Below are 23308 nucleotides of genomic sequence, written 5' to 3' on the forward strand. Positions count from 1 at the left end.
TTCGTTATTTATCGACGCCGGCAGTAGGAGTACCAAATTGGGCTGGTCGGGTTCGATCTCGGGGCCGCGTTAATATTCCGGCCACGTCGCGCGGACGTGTACTCGCCGGTCTACGAGGGCACATGTATATCGGGCCGCGAGGATGCACAACACAAGCCGCTGAACGAACGCGATCGCCGGCTTCGACCGCGTCTCGTTCCACGTCGTCCGACGTGCACCCACGATTTTCCTTATTCCTTTGGGCAGCCGCAGGACACGTCGACCGGTGATCGATTTTCTCGCGACGAAACCGATCCGTGTCGTCGCGCGTGATGAACCCTCCCGACCTTTATGCAGCTCGATTACTTTCCCTGTTCAGTCTTGAAAAGAGTACACTTTCAGCTCGACCGAGACTTCGAGTGGCAGATAAATTTGAATTGAACGCGGAGCGAAATTGAATCTCGTGGCGTAGAAGTTGGCTCGTTAGTCGGGTGGTTCTTTGGTTAATATTTTCCGTATCCGAGGATGAGATTGTATTTTCAGTAGGATTCGGGAGATCTTGCTTAAAAGACTGGGTATAAGTTTCGATGAAAGTTGATTCTCTTTTAACACAATTGCTCGCGTGAAACGTTCTGCGCCAGCTCGAGAACGCGCACTGCTAATTGGCATTGCAACCGAAATCTCCGGGAACCGATACATGTCGTCCTCGTATAATTGTGTATAATGAGGGGATGCAATACTGCTCATGCCAGTACTACATTCCGAGTTATCGCAGGAATGTTCAATGGCAAAGTAGTTGGCATTCCGAGAGCAATGGTTTAAAGGGTCATTCTGGTTGCAAGATCAAAGAGTTGGAAAATGTTTATGATACCTTTTGGTGAAGACAACGAAATAAAATCCAATAAAATGTGAAACGGTCTCAAAACTTATTCGCATTCTGGGCTGCTAGCCCTAGCGACAATAGAAATACACTTGAAAGGAACCAACAGCAGCCGAATCATTCGTGCTATGAGGCACTCGTTGTTCCAGCGGTATTGAACTGATCGAAAATCCAAAAAGAAATCAACTCAAATGATCTTAACACATACAGTACGAGTCAGTCCCTGACAGTAAACTTTCCTTTTAGGTGACATTGCTCCCTAGTGACCCATAGTATCAATTTTGAGGAATAATATTTCGTAAACCATACGATATTAACCCTTTGCGGACGAATGTCGACATTTCGATGAGATAATACGTTCATATTTGGAAGATTATGTCGCAGGCAAATGATTCGATTACTTGGACAGCAAGAGATTAGCATGTAGTTTCTGTTTTTGCTATCATTTAAGCAATTAATATATAATTTAACTTCATTTGTTGAAGGTTTTGTACATTTCAAAGAATCTTTGTACGGAAAGGGTTAGAAACTTCGTTCATGTCCTACTGATAAATTTCATGAGACCATGCTAAACAAACAAGATGTTTCCCATTACATGTGTCAGTTACGTACAAACGCAACTTTTCCATTCACGCGCCTAAATAGAAAGCAAGGCAAACTGAGCTCCGCGTTGAACGTGTCAACCAGAACAGCCCCTTAAAGAGCATACTCCTTCATCGTTGAATCTTTTCCCCGAAGAATCGTGAACCGTGATCGGGAGTGGTGTGTGAAGAAGGTTTCCGAGCGATCGTCCGAGGCACCATGAGACGTCGCAAATCCCCGTTCCCCGTGGGCCACGGGGTCGCGATGTAAACGCGCGGCGGAACGGCATGGACATTCGCGGAGGCTCGAGTCGCACGGCGGGCCGTTCTGTCGCGTATCCGTGTGCGCGTCCGCGCGAACTGCCGTCCCGGGGGTGAAACTGAACGCGATGAGAACGCTGGCAAGAGTAACGAGGATGGACGAATTCGTGAAATAGCCCGGCGGGAGAGCAAGCGAGCGAGCGAGCAGGCGAGAAGGCAAGCTTCAAGCTAGCGGGCGAGCGAGCGCGAGCGAGCCACCACGCCGTTGCCAGACCGCGCCGCTTCACAGGCTACAGCTGCAAAACGAAAATGTCGTGGGCCAGGATAGCCAGTGCCGCTCAACTTGCGGCAGCAGTGGCCGTCATCCTGAGGATCCTGCTCGCGTCCGCGGACCCGTTCACGTGCCTGGAAGAGCAGACCTACGAGCAGACCACCTACACGGTGCCTGTCTCATCCACGGAGAACGACACCGACAATTATGGAGGTAAATCGAGAGGAGTGCTGGTCGTGCGAAAATTTCCTGTTGACGGGGGCACGGGGCTGCTTTCGAGCGTTTAGCGGTTTGGGCACCGGTGCCTGGAGTTTGACGCTTTGGTGGGGGTAAGGGTACGGGAATAGGGTCTACGGAAACCTTAGCCCCTCGTCTTTATGATTTCTTTGCAACTGTGCTCATTGAGGTTGTTCCATCGTTAAGAATACTGTTCGGGATATTTTTAGTTTGTTTTTGTTTGCCCGCGATGTTTAGGCGGTGAATCGTGTATTTCGCGTGTTGAATTTGAATCATTTGAATATGTACTTGTCGGTGTTGGTTTTCAGGAGAATCGAGGTTGAATGTAAAAGAAAGTTTTGAATTTCTTGAAATTGTTTATGGGTTATGTGTGAAGCGTGTAGGATATTCTCAGGTGTAAGGGTCTGAGACAAAATCTGAGTACATCGTGCAATAGAGCGGATTCTTTTCCCACGGGAATATCAAAGAAAGCTGCTACCGAGATTTCGTTTTCGATTGGGGAAATACAATAGTTCCACGAGAACACGAGGTACCGACAGTGATTCTCAACCTAAAGGATTGTTTGATATTTCGCTTGGCGCAACGCGACTCTGTCATGCATGCATGCATGAAAGATTATTCAAATATCTAAATGCACGGAAATCCGCTAGTGATATAACATTTTAATTCCAATGATTACTGTCAAAATAAAATCCACTGTATCTGAACAAAGAAATCTCTATGCTATCCGCAAACGGGAGTTCTATAGATCTACCAATCTAATAGTTTTTAGAATCTTTTTCCCGAGTCGATCGCAATATTGTAAAGTAAGAGTTAGTGCAGCCTTGACCGGAACAACTGAAAAGAAGAAAAGAGTCTTCAGTTGTTGCCACAATTGTCGAGGAACCCCGGAGGCGAATTCGTTGTCCATGCGGCGTTCTTTCAGGTTTCTTTAATACTGCAGTCGCTGGTTTGTTACGTATGAAGATGTTGGTCCGACGGTGGAAATGAAAGTACAGGATTTCTCGAGATTGCCGTCTCGTTAGATTATAGCTGCTATTACGTGGCCAGCTGTACAAGAAAATGCTAGGTGACTTTCTTGCCGCACGTTTTGTTTCAAATCTGATGTTATTACGCCGGCCCGCATGAAATTTCTTCGAAGTAACTATATCTTGCAAATTAAATATGATAATACCGTCACCTTTAATTTACATCATTGCTCGAAAATATATATTATTTCTGGTTCGGCCAACGGCTCGTTTTCATCGCGCAGGTAAAATGGAAACAGGTGTTTCAGTTTTTATGTAATTAATGTTAACAGGTATAAGCGTTAGAAGCATAGCAAGCGTTTTAAAACAATAAACGTGTCGAGCATCCTATTTTCTCGTTCTCTTTAACTCTTAGTTAAATAGTTTAGCAATAATATTGGACGATTGTTTTTTCTCTGTAAAGGGTTACATTCGTAGTGAATTTTAGAGACGAATACTGCGAGTTGCTAATTATTTGTCAACGTTAAGAAATCGCAATATTCTTCCACGTTTGCTAACTTGTTCGCGAAAGCGCAGCTGAAAGACTTTTTGAGCACGTTTCAAGAGGATCAGAGCCTCATTAGAAATACCGAGGGTTACGCGTGGAAGAGATTTCGCATCCAGAAACTGAGGTGTCTAAAACCACTGCCGCATGGTCCTCTAGTTTTAGCATTCTTTTTGGGAACACACACCATTTCACGCTTCAACCCGCGTAATAAACGACACAATCACTTTTAATCCCTCTGTCTTTACGCGAAACGAACACAAAAGACGAGCGGAACATATCCGATTAATTGCTGGCGCCGTTGATCCGACAATGCTCCTCGAACTCCGATAAATAAACACGAACCAAACAATGCAGACGCGAATGAAACGCTGGACGTTTCATTATCCGGGACTTTTTAATTATCTTCTTCTCCGCAGAATTTATGAACACGGTTAATTCGCTTAAATGTGTCGATTCCGGGTATAAAAAACAGCAACCGACGAATTTGCCATCCGTGAGAAAAGTTAACGCTCTCTGCGGAAGTATCAATAAATGCCGTGTTCGGTTGTCGGTCCGTTAAGTCCAATTAAAAAAAGAGTTCGGAACGTTTCGTGGAAACGTTCCCCCGTTCGTGGAAAACGCTCCGATTATTTTCATTTATGACTCGGTTAATTGGTTCAATGTTGACGCCGAAAATGGCGTAACGAAGCCAGCGCTGTTGTAGCCTTTCGTATCGTTGCGTTCATGGCTTTTGCCTCCAGACATTCGTTTCGACCCGTTAATTGTCATTATCCGATTAATTGCAACGTTCGGTTAGCCGTGGCCGTATCGTCAACGCGATAGTGCACCGCCGAAATAATAGGTCACCGTTTGGTTAATCGAATATTCGGGCAGTCGATAAAATCAATTAAACCGAGTGCCCTAGCATTTCACGGAAATGCTTTGTCCAACAGATTGCCGACGATCCAACGTTTCCAGAAGCCGAAATAAAATCAGATTACAGTTTTTGGCGAACAATTAGTCTCAGTTAAGTTTCCGTGCGGAATTGTCAGCGTCGAATGTAATTTGCTGTCCTCGAAATTAAACAGCCATATTTCCACGGCCGTCATCAGTTTTACTCTTCCTCGTTGGAAATGATAAGAAGATTGCTACCGTATTTTCATCGTGTTTCATACTCGAGCTGCAATTACACGAACAATAGACAACTATTCAGAACATAACCGCTCGCGAGGATATTAAACACTTTATTAAATTTCAGTGAATCGAGTAATGTTCCCCGGGGAAATGTTTTTAATCTTGTTGCGGCTTTCGGTTCAGCTACACGCTTCACATATTCTGGGGAAAAGAGACACTTGAATTTATCTACAATACAAGTATACTTCCTTACACTGTTCTCAAATACAAAATCATCTTTGAAGAAATAAAAACGCAACTACATCAAAACAATTCGAAACAATTATAACGTGAAACTCAAATTACCTAAATTAGTGTTACTCTACTATGAATAGTCTCCTAGCGGCAAAACGAACCGTTCATTGGAGATCGCGAGAATTTTTCTGAGATATTGTTCCGAGAAAATTCGAGAGAAATATAAAGTGGTAGGAAACTACCGCGTCCAATCCGCGCGTCGATCCACCAAAAATAGATCCGCGAGAAAATTTCCCTCGGACCGTTGCGCCCGTAATCGCGTCTCTGCTGCGAGATTTTCCAGTCGCGTGCTGCCAGGCCGCGCGATTCATTTCCTTTTCCGTCTCGATTTCGAGGAACGAGGCGCAGCAGCTCGCGTATTACATTTCTCTCGCGGAATCTGCGCGCGCCAGCGTTCACCTAGAGCAGGTTCGCCGTCTATACAGAACGTTCCACTTCGTTCAGTTCAAAGAAATGATACCCATGGCCAAAATAAAATGAAAATTAAGAACAAACGAAATTACTGTTTCAACATCATTTTCAAGATACTAACGATTAAAGTCTATCGATACCGACACGCGTGTCGAATCCATGTCTCTGTTCCTCTCACGATACGCCACTGTCTGTGCTCGCATTTACCTGTCTCACGTGCGCTGCTATTGGCGGATCATGGTTCAGATTCTTAACCGTTAATATTTCGAAAACTGAACTGAAACTGCAAATTTGTGATTTTCCGTTTTGCCTTACTTCAGCTTATAGAATATTCCCTTGAAATAGTTGAAATATCTGCTGCAATCGCCGAGCACTCCGTGCATCTCTCTTACTTGTTCTTTCGCCTTTGTAACCGAAATTTTCAATATTAAAATTCCACCTCCACCTCTTTGATAACAGACACCGTGTGCCAAGAGAATTTCATAAAAATTCCAATCGGTGCCAAGGCACGAGTTCCTATAAAATAGACTTCCCTTTGGTTCGGAGTTCAGCGAGTTAACCCTTAACTACCGACGTTAGTCCCGAGAACTGAAAAGGAAATAATTAATAATGAAACTTGCCCTAAAGAAATTCATGAATAAATCTGATTAGAATAAATACCGCTGATTTGTTTTTCTGCTCTAATTGATAAGAAAGGTACATTAAGATAAATCGTAAAAAAAGTTTTTTCCTCTTTTTCGAGCAACGCTTTTATTGCATCTTCAAGTGCATGCTAGTCTCACGGACCAACAACGGTGGTAAGTTTTTTGCGGTTCGGTAATTAAGGGTTAAAATCGAATTCGAGCAAAACAAGCCTCTGTCCTCGCGTTACGTGCTTACGTAAGCGCCCATGCGCGGATTTACGGGTGCGCGGACTGTCATAAAGCCATGAAAACACCGCGTTGCTTACGTTCCCGTCTTTTCAGTTCAGCTCGCGATCCAGTTCCGACGCCTGGCCACGGAACTAGTTCCCAGTCGCGAGAGGAAGCGCCCCCGAGCGTCACTCGATCCTGCTCCCACCGAGCGAATCCCGTTTCCGGCCGGGCGAGCCAGCCCTCGGGCATTCCTTCGTCCCGTTTCGGTCCAGTTTCCTCAATGGTTCAGTACTTTACAGAAGTTTCAGCAACGGGTTCGCACGATTATTACTGTCCCGCGAGCGTGCGCGCGAGCGCGCTTGCCACTAAAAGTATTTCCGCGTACCGACCTCTCCGTAATCCCTGTGTCAATAACCGGGTACACGGGTAACCACTTACAACTCTCGTTTGGAAATCGTTTATGTTGCTCTTGAAAAATCGTCGGGTTTCTTCGAATCCCCGTTCTACATACAGATAACACGGCAGGTTGATGTATGTTGCGCAACGATGTACACTTGAAGATTTCAAGTGTGAGGACTACGAATGAACGGATTCGTTCTATTCAAAACAAAAATGATTATTCTTGTTCAGTTTTCCTTCTATTCAATAAACGCTGTGCTCTTCAAGTTCTAACTCATTTTCTTATCGATCTATGTCTACGTCAACGTTTCCCGAGATGAACACTATAAAGTACGATCGCTGGTTCTAAAATAAACATTAAAACTCACAATATTTTCTGAAACATTGGAATATTATAGAAAGATTCTATAGTATCAAAACAAAGTTACTATAAAGAAATGAAGATTTTCAATATTGTTTTCGCCCACTATAATTCTGTTCGCTGTTCTCGAGCGTCATTTAACCGAGGTCCCCTTATAAAGAAAACCTCGTTTCCGGCCGCGGACTTCTTCGTCCCGTTTCGGTCCAGTTTTCGCAATGGTCCTCGACCGGGTCTTGATTCGCGGTGCGCGTGATCCGCATGCAAAGCATCTCCACCTCTCTGCAACGTTGCAACAACCGTACGCCGCGCCGGCCGTGCCACGCCATACCACGCCGCCGGTTGACCTCACCAGCGGCTCTTTCAGGGCAGGTATAAAATTATGGAAATACGCGTCGCGTTTAGGCCCCGTTCTTTTCATTTCGTTTTTTTGAAAGTCAAAGCACGTTATCTTCCGCGCGGCATCCAGACGTGCTATTTTTACGGGGCCCCGTTGGCGGCCGCGGGGGCGGACGGAGCGAAGTCCCAAGGTCGCGACTCTACTTCGCATGCTCCGAAATGTCTAGCCGACTTTTTGTACGTTTGCTAATGTCCATTGAGGAGGACGCGCTGCTTGAATTAATGCCGGGGCTACGCCTCGCGAAACTTCGTCGCCTTTGTGCCTGCCTTTTGCAATCGTGTACAGCTGGCAATTAAACTTGATCGACAACGCCCCTGTATGGCCATTGAATTTTAGATGCTAGGGATTGAGCAACTCGGGTTTGGTGGACTTTGCCATTCGTTGATCGACTTGGTTGTTGAAACCACCGCGAGGAGGATGATTGTCTTCCCTTTGACAAGGGTGGCTTTGCCAAATGTTGAATTTGTTTTGGAACAGTGGGTTGTAGGAGTTGACTTCTTAGGAAACTAACGTCACTGCAGTGGGAAATCTTTGTGCCCGTGAATAATTTTATTTTTGTTGTTATTTAATGAATGATCGATGACGGTCTTTAAGTTGTTTGTATTGACAATAGTAAACGTTTGCATTCGACTGTTTAATTTCTGAGTTACTGGTTAAATAGATCAGCTTTGCAGCTAGAAAAGTGATTAGCTAGATATGAAAGGTTCCGCTTGTTCATTACAATTTTCTCTCGTTTTTTAATGATAGCAGTAGTTTCAAACTATTATTATCGTATCTTAAAAGCAATATCGAATTTATTAATCGTAACTGTAAGAAAATATAATTGCAAAGACCAAGATGTATTTCATCTTGATTTGTGGATACTTTTATGGTGAAAAATGACTAGAAGTGTTTATTGTTTTCTAGGGCGATTTAGTGTTATCATTATGTCTGCACTGGGCGTCGTGTAGAATGTGAACACATATAACATGCTGCACACGAGTTGATTCGCTGAACACAAAAGGCAAGGCACGGCTCCAGACAATTACGAAATCTAGCCTGGCGATTAGTAAAGTGGAATCATGTAAAACAATGCATAATTAAGCAAACTGAAGCCGTAAGCTAAGTTAAGGAAGTCGGCGGTTATTAGATACAGTAAGATCGCCAGGAAAACTAGAAAGTGGAGAGTGGGAAATCAGGAAAAGTACTGGGTAACGAAGAACATAAAAACATGTTTAATGTAGGTTCGAGTGTTACGTATAGCGAACCATTAGGAAATGGATCATTTTCAGGAAGGTAATTTGAAAAATCCACATCACTTTTTTCAATATCTTTTCACTTGGAAGAAATCTTTATTACCAGATGACTAGAACGTACATACAGTTAATTGTAAGATAAATGATCTACGAACATATGATTGAAACATATGATTTATCGCTATCTGCACTGGATATTAATTATTGAGATTCTACTGCTTTATAATCGTCTAATCAAGTCTCTTATATGCTCTTATTATGCACGATGTATATGATTACAGGCAACTTACATTTCGTCTAATGTCCCCATTATTGACCCATTCGTGTCTTCCATCAGCCAACTTATGTCCTCATTACCGTACAGTAGTCTCAGCCATCACACTACGAACCAGCTTCAAATCTCACATCCCTAATTACACACCACGCATTCCGACAATTGTAAACTGACTTCTATTAACATAATAACGTAAATAAAAAGTAAATTTTACAATTTTAAGATTCTCTCTATCGTTTCATTGATAATTAATTTTTCTTGACCATTGCAAGTCCATTGTCTCTTCGCTATTGCGAAATTATATCTCCTCAAACAATTGTCGTTTTCATTGAACCGTAACTCCAGAAAGAATTGACCAAACAATAAGCATATTAGAAACTGGTAATTGTACGTTCCACATTTGAGGGCTAACCTGTCTAAACCCGATACGCCGATCTTATCTAATGTCTCGTTCCACGGTTGGCAGCTTTTCTCAAGAATTCATTTTTTGCGTTGAAGGTGGAACAGTCAGGTGGCCACGAAACGAAATACGCAGCAATCGGTTGGGTTACCAAGTCACCGCGAAAATCCACGGAGCGCGTGTTTCAAGTTCATAAACTTGCCGTCCAGGAAACTCTGAGCCGGCGGTCGCTCGTTTTCTTATCAACGCGTTCCTTTCACTCGCGCGCCGTTACTCATTCCGGAGTCGATCCTAATAAAGCCACTTTCGCCTATTTCTCGTATCCTCGTGGAACGCCTTCTCCCTATGCATCGCGCGTGCACGCGAGCGCGGCGTGGAACACACCGGAGGCCAGGCCGCTTTTCCTCCGATCATTTAGGTAATTGCGGTCAGGAATTCTATACATAGGGTGATCGGTTTTCAGCGTGAGCGCGAGCGCCAGGTGTACACCCGATAGACCGTGAACGGTACACTGAATCGAAAAGAAACTGAAAGTGCGAGCGTTGAAAGAGGTCGAGGAGGACATTAGAATTTCATATGGAGCGCTGCTTGTACTCAGGGGCAAGGACATTTCAAGGTCCCCTGCTTTTATTCCCTTTCCCCCTTGCGGGGAAGTACGAATCCTAGAAGTACGAAAGCAATTTTTCTTCTTCTTAGTAGTAAATCATTGATGATTCCTTGCCTTTCTATCTATCTAGACCGCTTTCTACTATCATTATTTCATGATGGCGAATATACATTGCGTTTCTGCAAGAAAATTGTGCCATTTCGAAAACGTAAGTATTCTTGAAGACTTTTGCGTGTAGAATTAATTAATTCCGTTTGAAATATTGTAAATCATTTTTTAATGTTTTCGTCGACTGATAGATGTATGCTTTAGAAGATACCACATCCAATGAAGTGGAATTGTAGAATTCATTCCTGGTGACAGTTCATTTGCGAACGTTACCTTGAACGCAATTCGATTTGTCATCTTACGAGCGCATCATCGGAGTAAATAAAATAAGGACATTAATTATGAATTCTCTTTCGTAATTCAATGGCTCGTCATCGTTCCGCGATACCGTCGATAGCGTGATCCTGACTCACCTACCTATTAGTCGCGTTTCGGGCCGAGCCATTAACCAAAGTGTTGCCTGAGCGCCGGCAGTTTTTCTCCTACATTGTACTAATATTTTCCGGTCACTGGGTTTCTTTCTGGTGATAATTTGAACGGCCGATAGCATCGATGACGGGCGCGCGGCGAAACGTACGAAGAAAGAGTATGACGTGTTATTTCCGGGAAGAATCGATCCATAAACTCGAATCGGTCAAAGTTTACGGGGGCGGCTCGGCTTCCGTTAAAATAGGATTGCGTTTAAAAGAATCGCGGATGGATAGATTGTTTCGTTTTGCAGTAGAGGATTAGTCATCCGCTTAGAACATGGCGGTGCCAATTCGCGGTAACTCCGTGACGAACAATTGCCGATCGTTTCGTTCGCGACGACGCGACGCAGAAATCCAATCTGAGTAACCACTCGGGCGGCTTTGTACGCAGGTGCCAACTTCGACTCTCTTTTCCTTGCAAAGCGTTTTATGGAAATGATAACGTTCGAGAAAATTGTTTACCGTAATAAGAGATAAAGAAGTGCGTAGATTCAAAAACGCGACAGTAAAAGGGTCAGAGGATTCGCGTTTTCCTTTAACCACCTAACATTGCTACCGAATATTCTATTACCTATCATTCTAACTGTAACGTAAAACATTCGTATAATAATCAATCAGAAAAGTTTCGTCTCGCACAGAAATAATCATTGTACGTTTTCCTTAAAAAAAGAATCCATCTTGAAAAAATCAGATTAATCTTTCCAACGTAGTGAGAGGCAAGGGGTCGCAGGAATCGTGTTTTCCTTCGGTCACGTGCAACCCGGAAAACTCGGACAGAAAAAAAGGCAGCGAGTCGTCGACGTAGTCGGCGCGACTGGTTCTCTCCTTTCTCTTCCCTTTTCCCTGAACCGTGCGCTGGGACCAGGAGCGGGTTGCTCGACCTTGCCTATTCACCGTGTAATCGTATTCATTTTTCAGCCTGCGCGCGCGCACTCTCGATACAACATCATCGTCCAGCCGCGAATTCTAAAGATTCCTCCGATCCGCGTTGTAACTCGTCTCTTCGTTTTCCATCCTTTGATGCACGGTGAATACCAAATGGAGTGACGCGGCCCGTGACTTCTTTCCTCTCTCATGCACCAGGGGGGACCGAAATAGAGACTCGGATGGCTGGAGGCGCGAGACGATCGCTTTCCAGGCGAACCGGCGTAGAAAAACCGTCGCGGAAACGCACCAGGAAACGGCCTAGGGTGAATACGAAATGTGGGAACGCGAGCGGATGAATTTCGCGGCGTCTTTCGGTTGCGAGGAGGCATCTGTCAACATATTTCGTATACTTATGGAGACGTTACCATTTTTATTTATAAAGTCACTTCGCGAAACTTCACGGTTAATTGTAATGTATAGTTCGTTAATATTCCGGGTTGTTTAGTTCGCTTAGAAAGTTAAATGATCAAAGTGGACAAGCCGAACGACCGCGCTCTCGAATCGTCGAGAGTACGTCGCTTGTTTTATGCTTTTTCCCTTTCAACGTGAAATTGTAAACTAGTTTCCGGACTGCGCATCGCGAGTTAAAACTCATTCGATCTAGTTCGAACGTGAATATACACAGTCCGAACGCAATTTGTCTGAGCGATCGTATCGATGTACAACTGTAACCCGAGCAACAGGAATTTTCACGCGTAAACCTTTTTCGTCGGGGCATGAGTGGATTTACACGATCAATTGCTGGCTGACGCCCATGTTCGGTGTCGTTTATTAAGTCGTTACCGCGTGATTTTTCTTTGGCGACCGCACTCGTCGGAATTGCATTATTGTTGAGTCATTGTTGTCGAATTACCTAGTAACATACTTCTTCCGTTCTATTGTGCATTTTATATTTTGCATGTACGCTTTCGTAATAATCCAATCCTTTTTACCGTTTCTATCAGACTGAAACTATTAACCCGAGTCTTTCTTTAGTGGTGTATCTCAGCAAACCGAAACAAAAAGAATTGCATTCAAGCGAAAATTAAAACCGCCGATTTTTCTATCATGCACGATTTACCACCCAAGTGATCGATCGACCATATTAAAAGTTGGCTGCCCAAACACGAAGCACATGACGAACGTTTAACGTCATCAGCCCCGCGAACGTTTCACTCCCGTTTGCAAAGGTATTATGTTACGTAGAAGCACTAGGGGTGTAAGCATGCGTTATTGAAGTCCGTTTGGTGACCGAGGATATAGTTTCGCCCGGGATATCGTTCGGAGCCGGAAACACGACCAAACGTGCCGACTGAAAATTCCACTAAACAACCACTCGTGTTTCCGTCCGTGATATCTGCAGAATCCGATCGCGAATTTCTTGTTCCATACGTTCGCTTAGCGTTCGATGCCGTTGGAAATTCTCTTGAACCCTTGGAACCAACTCCCCGGTGCCGAAACTCCACGAAATTCAATCGCGAAGCCGTGCAACAGCGTTTCACGCTTGTGTTCGTTCTATTGCTGCTTCTGCTAATCGTCTTTTCGAGGGAAACGAGTCTATTAGGTTAGCTTTTCAGCTATCGTTTTTTGGTTTAATCCTGAACAGACTGAGCTTCGTGGCTTGAAACAAACTAACTGGCAAACTAATCATTCATTTGGGATTCTTCTTTTCCTTTTTGGGAGACATATTTGTAACAACGTTGAAATGCGGACGAGGGTGGATAATTTTACTGTAAATATCCTGGAAAAGGTATACAACGTATCCGTTGTTTCAAGAAGCGAACTTTTTCAGCCGAATGAAAAAAAACTCCAAGCACATGTTGCGCACGTGTGATATCTGCTTACTGATGCACGATGCATAATCCACATCTTCCCTAGTGGAACCTGTCAAGAGAACGTATTTATATCGCGCGTGGTCCTTCCAACGAGGAACACTGTCATCGAGGAAGAGCAACACGTTCAGACACTAAAGTTCTCACTCGTCGTCCCTCGCAGAATAATTTATGACTCCTTGACCATCCTCGCAGCATTAGGGTGGCGCGTTGACTTTAGGGACGTTTCCCTGGTCAGCGCAAACAATTGCTCACTCGGTGAGTATTAGTTTCCCTCGCGTGATCTTCTCGATTTCATCTTGAAACCATTCGCGTGCAGGGTAATCGCGTCGCTCTAATTCCATGCATTCCAGAAAAGTGTAAATTGAATTCTGTCTTACGCTATCTACGTTGAAGCTACAACGAATTGAAGTAAAAAAAAAAGATATTTAATAATCAAATACAGGAAAGAGTGAACATTTAGTGAAATGTAAAATCAAACATGATCCACGTATGAATTGAACATTCTATAAACTTTAAACACATTCTGCATGAAGTAACATTCAAGTCATTCTGCTAAATAATTCAAGAGTTATTCTTGTCTCTACAGTAGAAAATGTTAAGTTATGTGGTAGAAAATCGATCAAATGTCCTTTTTATGCGAGATGTGGGAGAGAACCGAAACTATTCACATCTGCGTACACCTCCGCTGTCGAGCATCTGGAACGATCTTCCACGAGCGTCCAGATGCTTAATTGCAAGCAGGGGCCAGGCTCTCGAACCCTGGCTACCTGATTTATACCTGACAATAAGAAAAGTCGAGGCAAGACGTTGCACGAAACAGTGCGGATCAGGCTATTGCACTGAGGAACAGTAGCGCGTCGACATTTCCACCTACGAACATATACATTTGCAAAGAAACAAATTATCGTCGGCTTCTTTTTATAAGTTAAGTAGCTCCGATAAGTAAATAGTTTTCTTTTCCTACTGATTTTCTCTTATTCTCTGCTCGCAGCTTCGGCGTCGTCCCCAGTTCTTTTTCTAATTCAACAAAAAACAATGATAAGGAAACAATATTCTCCGATCAAAGCTTCAGAAAGATCGATGATCGTCCCTTTACTTTCTACATGCACCCTTCCGAGCGAGATCCCGGGGGTGTAAAACGAAAGCGACGATCCCGACACTCTTCGACTGGATTTCTGGAATGAGCGGCCACACTCAAACAGTTAAGCCCGATTGTCCCGCGACTTATTCGCGAATAGAGACGGCTTTAGGCGCGTCGTCGAGAACGCGGTTCTCAGGTCTTAGACGCTGCGGTCGGGAGCGGCACAAAAAGCCCGGGAAACAGAGCGGCCGACCTAGGGGGTTGCTTCACCGGCGCGAAGGGGTCTGAGAAGATACTCGAGGCGAAATTAATTATTCAGACTTCGGCCGACGCGAGCCGGCCCTCGTCTTTGTACGCGGGAAATTGGAAAGCCACCTTGAAAGATGACGAGCAGGCCGAGCGACCCGCCGAAAAAGGGTAAAGAGGGCGGGACGGGGGAGAAGGAGGCGCGCCGCCAAGTGCATCGACCGAAAAATAGTTTATGGAGCCGTGGATATTGAGCCTTAGCGGACGTAAAATATGGAAGATTGCTGTTTCGTACAATCTTCTCGGGGATATTTCGTTCGAGAACGGTATTACGCGAAAACTCATGCGATTGGATTGAAAGTAGCAGCGAACATTGACGCTTCGCCTGATGAGGGTTATTTCACGGTCGTTAAAGAACTAAAGATCAACCGTTAAAGATTTCTTAATGAACTTTTTAAATGGGCACTGCTATTACAATCGTAAATTAACGAGTCACCTGCAGTGACATGAACATACAATTCTTCCTTTGAGATTATTGTTCAAGGAAACGTTATTCGATTTCTTTTCGCTGTAGCACAGATGTTCAGCATTCCGCTAAATAAAACGTTAATGTGTAGATAGAAGAGTTCTAGGTATCTTTAAATCGAGCTCGAATTATTCTAATTTCATGTATCAATTTTTTGTTCGCAGTGCCGACGAAACCGTTGAACCTCTCGTCTCACGATATCACCTCCACCACCATCGAATTGTCATGGTCCGAGCCGGAGAGCGCCAATGGGATCATTTCCGGTTATCGCATCTACTACAGGCATTCCAACTGCACCGACGTTCGCATGCACAAACACGACGAGTCCGACGGCTCAATCATCGAATTCGTCTTAAAGGAACTGAGTTAGTATTCCTGGTTGAACGAAATATTCTTACGATAACTATAATATACTTATCGAAGGAAACATTGAAAACAAATGTTCGTTATTACGATCAAAATGGAAAAATCTATTACGCCATTCAAACGATAGCTTTAATGTTACTTTTAAGGAATATTACTGAACAAATGATTCAGTCAAATTCTAACGGTTAATGGTTAGGTTTAAATCTCACAAGAAACTGAATGCAAAACCTCAACTTCCTTCCGCTGTTATAGTATTTCTTGGAATACGGCATTCCTTCGCGATTAATCTTTCTTAACCGTTTGCGCTCCGATCTTTTTCCGTATGTTGTCTTTTAATGAGCGAGCAATGTCTCCATGTAAAATGGGCGTGTCCGTGTTCCCTCGACTACTTGTTTCTTTCGCCAGTCTGTCCACTGCTTCGTTTCTCTGTTAATGCAACGCGATGGAAGCCAGACAATGTTTATTCCGTTATCGACTTTTCTCTAACTTCTTTCGACCCCGTTCCGCTTATAATCACTTGCTAGTTGGTAGACGTGTTACACGTTCGGTCCCGCTAGTTACGGGCTTGGCCAAGATCAAGCAAACAACGCCAGTATTGTCTGTTTCAAGAATTATCGTTCAGGTATAGAAATGAGAGACGTCGGCACAGTTGGCTCGTCGATAAGCTCTTATCGACGTGTTTGGGCTGGACGAGTGCAGATGAACGCACCGTTAGATAACGCGACAGAACCATGAATTCAGCTAACGATGCACTCGATCCTCGTTTCTAGCCGGACGTATCGTGATCTTCCTAATTTCGAATTGCGTGTACTAAAAGGAATCCAAAATATTCCATGGTGAAAAATCAATGTTATTGTTAATATTAATTCTCTAAAATCGATGAATGTTTCTTTAAAACTAATGAAATAATCTCTCGAGCAAATGGATCGAACAAATAACAAGGAATCACTCCAAACGAGCAGACGGAAACAATTTGCCATTTGTCCGACGGGGATCCTTAATGAAGCTAATTATCTCGTGCAAACATTTACCGGAAACAGTTCGAATAACGCCGAACTCTGTTGCGCTCGTTAAAAACTAGTACACTAGAATACCGAGTGGGAAGGTGCTCGAATAATTTCACGAGCCTTTGCCGTCATTGTCCCGGAGCCAAAACAGTTGGTACCCGGCCAAACGACCCGAGGCGCAGTACCGTAGATCTTCCCGTGCTGATTAAAGGGAACGCTTTTCTTTTCCAGAGCCGAACACCGAGTATAAAATATGGGTGCAGGCGTACACATGGAGGAACGAGGGCGAACTTTCCGACCACATCATCCGGGAGACGGACATCTCCGGGCCGAGCGCCCCGTTGATCCTGAACGTCAGCTGCCAGACCCACGACTCCGTCTACATCCAATGGGCAAGACCGAACATCTTCTGGGGCTCGATCGATTACTACTTCATTAAATACCGGATCGAGAACGACGATCGTTACGAGGAGATCGAAGTGCTTACCGAGAAGAATCATCTCGAGAGCGGCGTACGTCTCTTGCCCTTTTCCGCTTCTCGCTTCGACGCTTCCGTTACGCTCGCCGAGCTAAGGCTTAATTCACACTAACGGCCAACAGTACGGTTAGATGACGATCAGTTACGATCAAGGACTTTACTGAGGCGTTCACATTCAACGATCAGAAACAATTAAATCCCGTCAATATATCTTTTATTTCTGTTCGTTCGCTCAAATACGTTATCTTGAACATACTTCATTAATTATTCATCATCACCTATGATCCTTTTGGAATGATAGTTATGACGATCAGATCAAATTACAGTTTCTGCAGTCTTTGATCGGCAATAAAGCAATTGGATGATCAACGAATTTCAATTTGACTTGACCCTCCGCCAACTGTGAATGCTTTCATCAAGTTATATGTTATTACATTGTGAACGATCATGATTACTCGTGACTTGACCTGGTTTAACCGTCACGTTGCCTGGCTACTGTGAAGCAGGTCTTAGGGTATCGTCCAGTCGGCGACAGTCTTCCCACTTTCCGTACGCATTCCTTCGTCTTCGCAAGGATTTCTCGGATTGTGAAAGGGATCGGCGACGAGGTTTACCAGACCGGAAACTCAACCCCGGAACCTTTCGTTTTCTCGACCGATCGAGCTTCTCTGGCCGTGGGCGGATTCCTCTTCAATCGAATATCGAGATACCCGCTGCCTGCAATGTATACACCCGCTTCTAGTCCCATTGAAAATTGTTCCACGGTTGGAGGACGTCGATTGTTTTGTCGAAACCGAGTTTTCTTGTGCGCACGGTCGCGGTTGATCGTTGCGCGCTATCTGACCTGTCGGAAGCGTTTGGCAACGGAAACTGTGGTATCTTGTCCTGTAGCAGGCTGTCCTCGAATTCCGAAAACGACTACAGCATTTCGAACAACTGGTTTAATTGGACGGCGGGTTGGATAAATTAATTCCTGAGAGATAAGGAGAATCTCGGAAATGATCACTAGCAGTAAAAAATATGGAATTTTTAATTCACTGAGTCAGGCATTTGTTAAGAAATTTACAATGAAGTTACGTTTCAATTTATATTTGACCATTGAAATCGTGATCCATTCAATACATAATTGTACATCTCTGTTTCAATTTGGTTTCGATAATAATAAATTTTCCCATCATCATCGCGGATGATTGCGAACCAGTTGGTCAAGGTTCCACTGTACTCAAATGTTTCATAGAAATCTCCTGTGTTTCAGTTGTAAGATTCAAAAGAAGCTGCTCACGTGGCAAAATGTTATTTGATTCGCAGACAATCATACCAAACCTGACGATGAACACAGTCTACGAGATCGTGGTGCGCGGAGGCACGCGGAGTGCCATCGACAAGCGGCTGATCATAAACGGCGAAGGTTCCATCCCACGAAAGGTCCGCGCGACTCGCGATTGCGATAAAGTTCCACCGTTGCTGTCGCACAGTACCAGGAAGTTCAGCAGCGGAGTGATCGCCGGGATGATCTGCGCTTGCCTGGCAGTGATGCTGATGATCACGTCCTTCGTCGTATGGAAGTGAGGATCGATAAATCTCTTTTCTCGTTGTGTCGTTATTTTATTTGTTTGTTTTTTTTTCATATTTTATGCGTTTCGTTCCGTCCGCATGAGACGAATCCCCCCGATGTTTCTTTTCCGTACACGACTCCGCGTACTCGGATCGGTATCAATGCGACTGATAAAGTTAGTTGATAGTGATCGGTACCGAAACGTTGCACACCGTCATCGGTAATTCGTTATCGGTGGAAGGCGAATTATCTTGGCTCGCTCTACATTTTTTTCACTTATTTATCTGGCTCTCATTCGCCGACTTAATATCCCTGTTAGTCGACGTCTCGTCGTAACCGCGTTCGTTGTCCGCCACGATGGATCAGGTCGTTCAGTTCAGAAGGAATATACTATTATTGGCAAGGTAACTGTCTTGCAGCAGCTTTATTTCTCTCGATAAATTCTTGACGGCGATCATCGCTAACTGGATCGATCGTTCAATGTTTTGTCGTGGACGAGCATACTTTTTCATTGAGTTTCGTGATTCGCTTTATGCTCTTCCAGACGAACTTAGCTGTTCGTGTGTTCTAGCGATCTTCTCTTACGATATCCCCTTAATTATCCTTCTGTCTTTCTCCCCTGCGAGAAGAAAAATGAATGCCTACGCATATTGGACTCTTTATGTCCTGCAAATTCTTTAATCATCGCACAGCTTTCAGGTTAATTTAATACGGAAAGAGGTGTTTGTTTTTCGTCGTGCTTTTTGTTATAGAAACATATAAATTGATTTAATTAGCTTAATTGTCTGGACGAAAGACATCGGTAAAAAGTAGGAATAACATAAGTCAGGACGTAAAAGCTGAACCGTCCAGGCTAATCATCACAGTGATTCTAACATTAACTCTTTTGTTACTCACAGTGACTAAAATCGTCCGGGAGGTGTACAAAATTTCATTAATCAATGCAACCCAGTTTTCCGTTGTGTTTTCCTCAGCTCATTGTCTCGTTTAAATTTCGAGTCAAAAGTTTGACTATACCCTCTGTCTCACAATTCCGGTGAGACCTTACGGGGGGCAAATGTCGCGTCTCATTAAAATTCAACCACGCGCCACAGAAAGAAAGCATAGCCGCATGGACGATAAAACGAGGCAAACCACATCACGTGTCCGTGAACATGGTTAGTCACACAAGTGTCCATGATCATGCGTGTCTCTTCCCTACTTCTCCCTGAACGCTATTTCTCCTTCGCCGTCCTCTGTAAAACAAAATGAAGTCACAACTAACGAAAACGAAATAGTTCCCGCTACTTCTGAACATTTCACCGACCTGTACGAATCGCGCGACGTTGCATAGGGAAACTACTTTATCGAACCATTCCGCGGCAACAAAAGAGTTAATAGGAAACATCGAAGTTTCCACATATTCTCGTAAATCTTCAATCCTTTTCAAATCGACAATTAACGGTGCACCGCTAATGATATAGGGAAACAACAAAAACGACTGACAGACGTTTTCGGTGTTACTTCGTTCGAAGTTCGCCTCCGCTCCCCTCCCCCGCAAATCTTTCTTCTCGCTCGTCGACTCGTTGACCGCTTATCGGTCGTGATAACAGTCGGCAACGACATCGAAGTGAGGCTTCCCAGCCGAGCGGCGGCGTTTCGCGTGGCAGATCGACGGGAGCCACACGTAGCGCAGGTCGTGCTCGTGTAACGGAGCACGTGTTGCCGGACGACAATATTCGATTTTTCCTTCAGTCGTCTCGCGAAGGATGCTGAAGGCCATCGATACAAGACAACGCGACCCGTTGCGGAACGCATCGTAACAGGAACTAGAATATCTGTGTCACGGTTCTTCCGGATTGCTCGATATCCTCGCGATCGGGACGAGGAGGAATCTGCGGCCGCAATTATCTGGTACCGATCGGTCGGTACGCTACGCAGTGCACGCTTATCATGGATAACGGGAGATGCAGGTCGACGCGATGAAGAAGTACTTCGAGTTGTGAGTGGAGAAGTGTCCGAGGAGTTTCTTAACACTACGTTTACGAACGTTTATTGTATATTTTGTACCATTGTTCCTAGAAAGTTTGATGTTCGTACATCTCCATCTTAGAAACTCGAGGTTTAAAAGTAGTTCAGATACATGTTCGTGTAATTGCGTCAATGAAAATGAACGTGATCACTTATCAAATCAAATTTATAAAATACAATATGCGTGAAATTGACGCGTTCTATAAACCTAGTGTTAGTCGATCTCCGAGGAACCGTGAACGCGAGCGTATCGCGACATACGTATCGCAAACGATAAGAAAAGAATAGATCCCTGAATTATTCGGAGGTTTCTGTAGATTGTTGAGCCGGGTTACGTTAGTCGGATTTCCGTTGGATCTGTTTATTGCGTACAATTCGCTTCGCTTTCAGCGGCGAGCCGCTACGGTGACACTGATAACGGCGTATCGTTTCACTGCGCGATAAACCCGTTCTTTTCTCTCCTCGCTTCTCGTCCCGTTGCTTTCTTTCTCTCTTCTTTTCACGTCTCCCTTGCGCTCCTCGTTCTGTTGTTTTACTTTTTCGTTCGAATGCATGCTTACGGTGAAACTCATCAGGCCTTGCCTGAGGCCAATTTTCAGGAAATGCTTCCACACCGCTTACTACTTCCTCGACTATCCGCCCCGGAGCGTGCCCACGCTCCAGGAATGGGAAAACACCGAACAGGACGGGGAACGGACCGCGGTCGCCATACAGAAGTTCGTGCAGCACGTCGCGAGCCTACACGCGGACAGCGACATCGGTTTCAGCAAGGAGTACGAGTTCATTCAATCGGAGACCGGCAAACTCACCGCGGAGAACTCCCAGTACGTCGAGAACAAAGCGAAGAACCGATACATGAATATACTGGCATGTGAGTACCGTTTATTTCTACCGATTCTTTGTTGACTTCCGTTGACTCGAGAATTTTCAGTTTTACCTCGGACGACAGACTAGCATTGCTAGAAGTACAGTAGAACCCCGATTGTCCTATTTAATTTGGCGACTAACATTTCTGATAAATAATCCAAGAAGAGAAATTCAAAGATAATCTAAAAATCAAAGTTATTGATTTGTCGAATAATCACTACTCTGAAGATTGCCAAGGAGAATTTAATCGAGGTACTATTGTGTCTATAATGAAGTAATTTAATGTTTTCGAGCGGTAGAATATTTGAAAATGGTACAGTATGATTTTGAAGTTCCTAAGGTTGGCCAAAAATTGGTTTCCTTCGTTACGGATGATTTATTATGATGACGGCACAAAAGCCATCTAAAATATTCTCGGAACGTTTCTGTGGAAATGCTGGAGCGTTAAATCGCGGGGACGCGGTTTCGTCTGTAAAATTTATTTCGAGCTTTTCCACGCGCGGTTTTGACAGAACCACGTTGCCGCCCCTGTTTTTCTTTCTGCCGCTGCGCGGGCGGTAGCTTCTATTTTAAACGATGCGAGTTTCCCTTTCATCGTCGCGATACATCGGCCCGTTTAATTTTACTCCGGCCCCACGAACTGTCGCGGATACTGCGCGTTATCTTCCATGCAGTCGCGATCGAAACTATCTCGTTTGCATAGCGAGCCCCTCCGATGGATTCTTATGATCAATTCCATCTGGAAACACCGAAGAGGAAACTTCATTCCCGGATAACTTCAATACCTTAATCAAATATACCAGTTATAAAGCTCCTTATCAATGATCAATTTCCTTATTCCGCACACTCTAAACATTCAACCGCAATCATTCGTGAAGAAACATTTTACTTGACTACGAGTGTTAACCGTTAATACGGGATTTAGTGCTGCATTGATCACAGTCCAACTGGAAACGACTAAAGACTCTTCGTCGAATTGATTAGTTCCGCGCCGCCGCTGCGTCATTTTTCCCCCATTTGTAAATGTCCTCTTCCTCCTTCGTTCCGAAGTAATTAGACCGTCGCGTTTAGCCTTTCGTCGGCTCGTCGAGCCAGTTGACGCACGTTTCACCTTCGCCGGGGCAGAGACGAAGCCGTCACAATGCGACAATTGTAGTCACGCGTATCGGAAGTCTGCAATCGTCGCAACGCCATGCCGCGCCGGCCGGTCGACCGACCTCGCGGGGAAGCGGTCTCCAATGGAGCTGAAATTGTTCTCGATCTCGCTTTCTAACTCCGCGGCTTTCGTCGTGATTCGTGAAATCAGCCGGCCTCGATGATCGCTCGTGACTCGTGAAACCCGTCACAGTTCGTCTATCTATTTCATCCGTTCGTCGCTTGAACTATATCAAATCGTTTCGCGCAGCCCTTTGATCTCCGATTGACAGACGAATTGATTGAAACTTGCGAAAACGGAACATTGATATACTATTAGAGAATTCTGGAGCATCACGGTCTTACGTCCCGAAGCACTAGAACGTCGAAGTACTTACGCACTCACTGTTGAAGTGCTGAAGCACCAAAGGGCCCGGGGTACGGAGTGCTAAAATATTAGGCTGAGAGCGTCGAAACATTCTCTAGTACTTGCGCACTCGATTAGTAGAATCTAAAGTGATTCATTTATCTCGGCGCTGCAGTATCGAATAATCAGGTCTCCTCACTATTACACCGCGAAGCGTTAAAGTGTTCGGCATTAAAGTGTGCCTGATTGCCATTATGAATATATTTCGAAATTCTTTTTGATA

General features: G+C 44.4%; 1 protein-coding gene across 16 annotated transcripts in view; it reads left to right on the forward strand.

The window, feature by feature from the left end:
- LOC116426600 (putative receptor-type tyrosine-protein phosphatase mosPTP-1) overlaps nucleotides 1-23308 on the forward strand; it is a 519051-nt gene that overhangs the window by 485871 nt on the left and 9872 nt on the right. For 8 of the 16 annotated variants that reach the window (XR_004234947.2, XR_004234948.2, XM_031975761.2 and 5 more), the window contains exons 7-10: nucleotides 15406-15606; nucleotides 16846-17126; nucleotides 18401-18657; nucleotides 21233-21528. Coding sequence is in view for 14 of the 16 variants with exons in the window: in XM_031975761.2 (XP_031831621.1) it covers nucleotides 15406-15606; nucleotides 16846-17126; nucleotides 18401-18657; nucleotides 21233-21528 (1035 nt within the window). In the remaining 2 variants the exon portion in view is untranslated. Of the gene's footprint in view, nucleotides 1-1597; nucleotides 2186-15405; nucleotides 15607-16845; nucleotides 17127-18400; nucleotides 18658-21232; nucleotides 21529-23308 lie in introns of all 16 variants that reach the window. The other 8 variants (XM_031975824.2, XM_031975843.2, XM_031975834.2 and 5 more) reach the window with 2 other exon arrangements.

This window comes from Nomia melanderi, chromosome 6, assembly GCF_051020985.1.
Source record: "Nomia melanderi isolate GNS246 chromosome 6, iyNomMela1, whole genome shotgun sequence".
Classification (NCBI taxonomy): Eukaryota; Metazoa; Arthropoda; class Insecta; order Hymenoptera; family Halictidae; genus Nomia; species Nomia melanderi.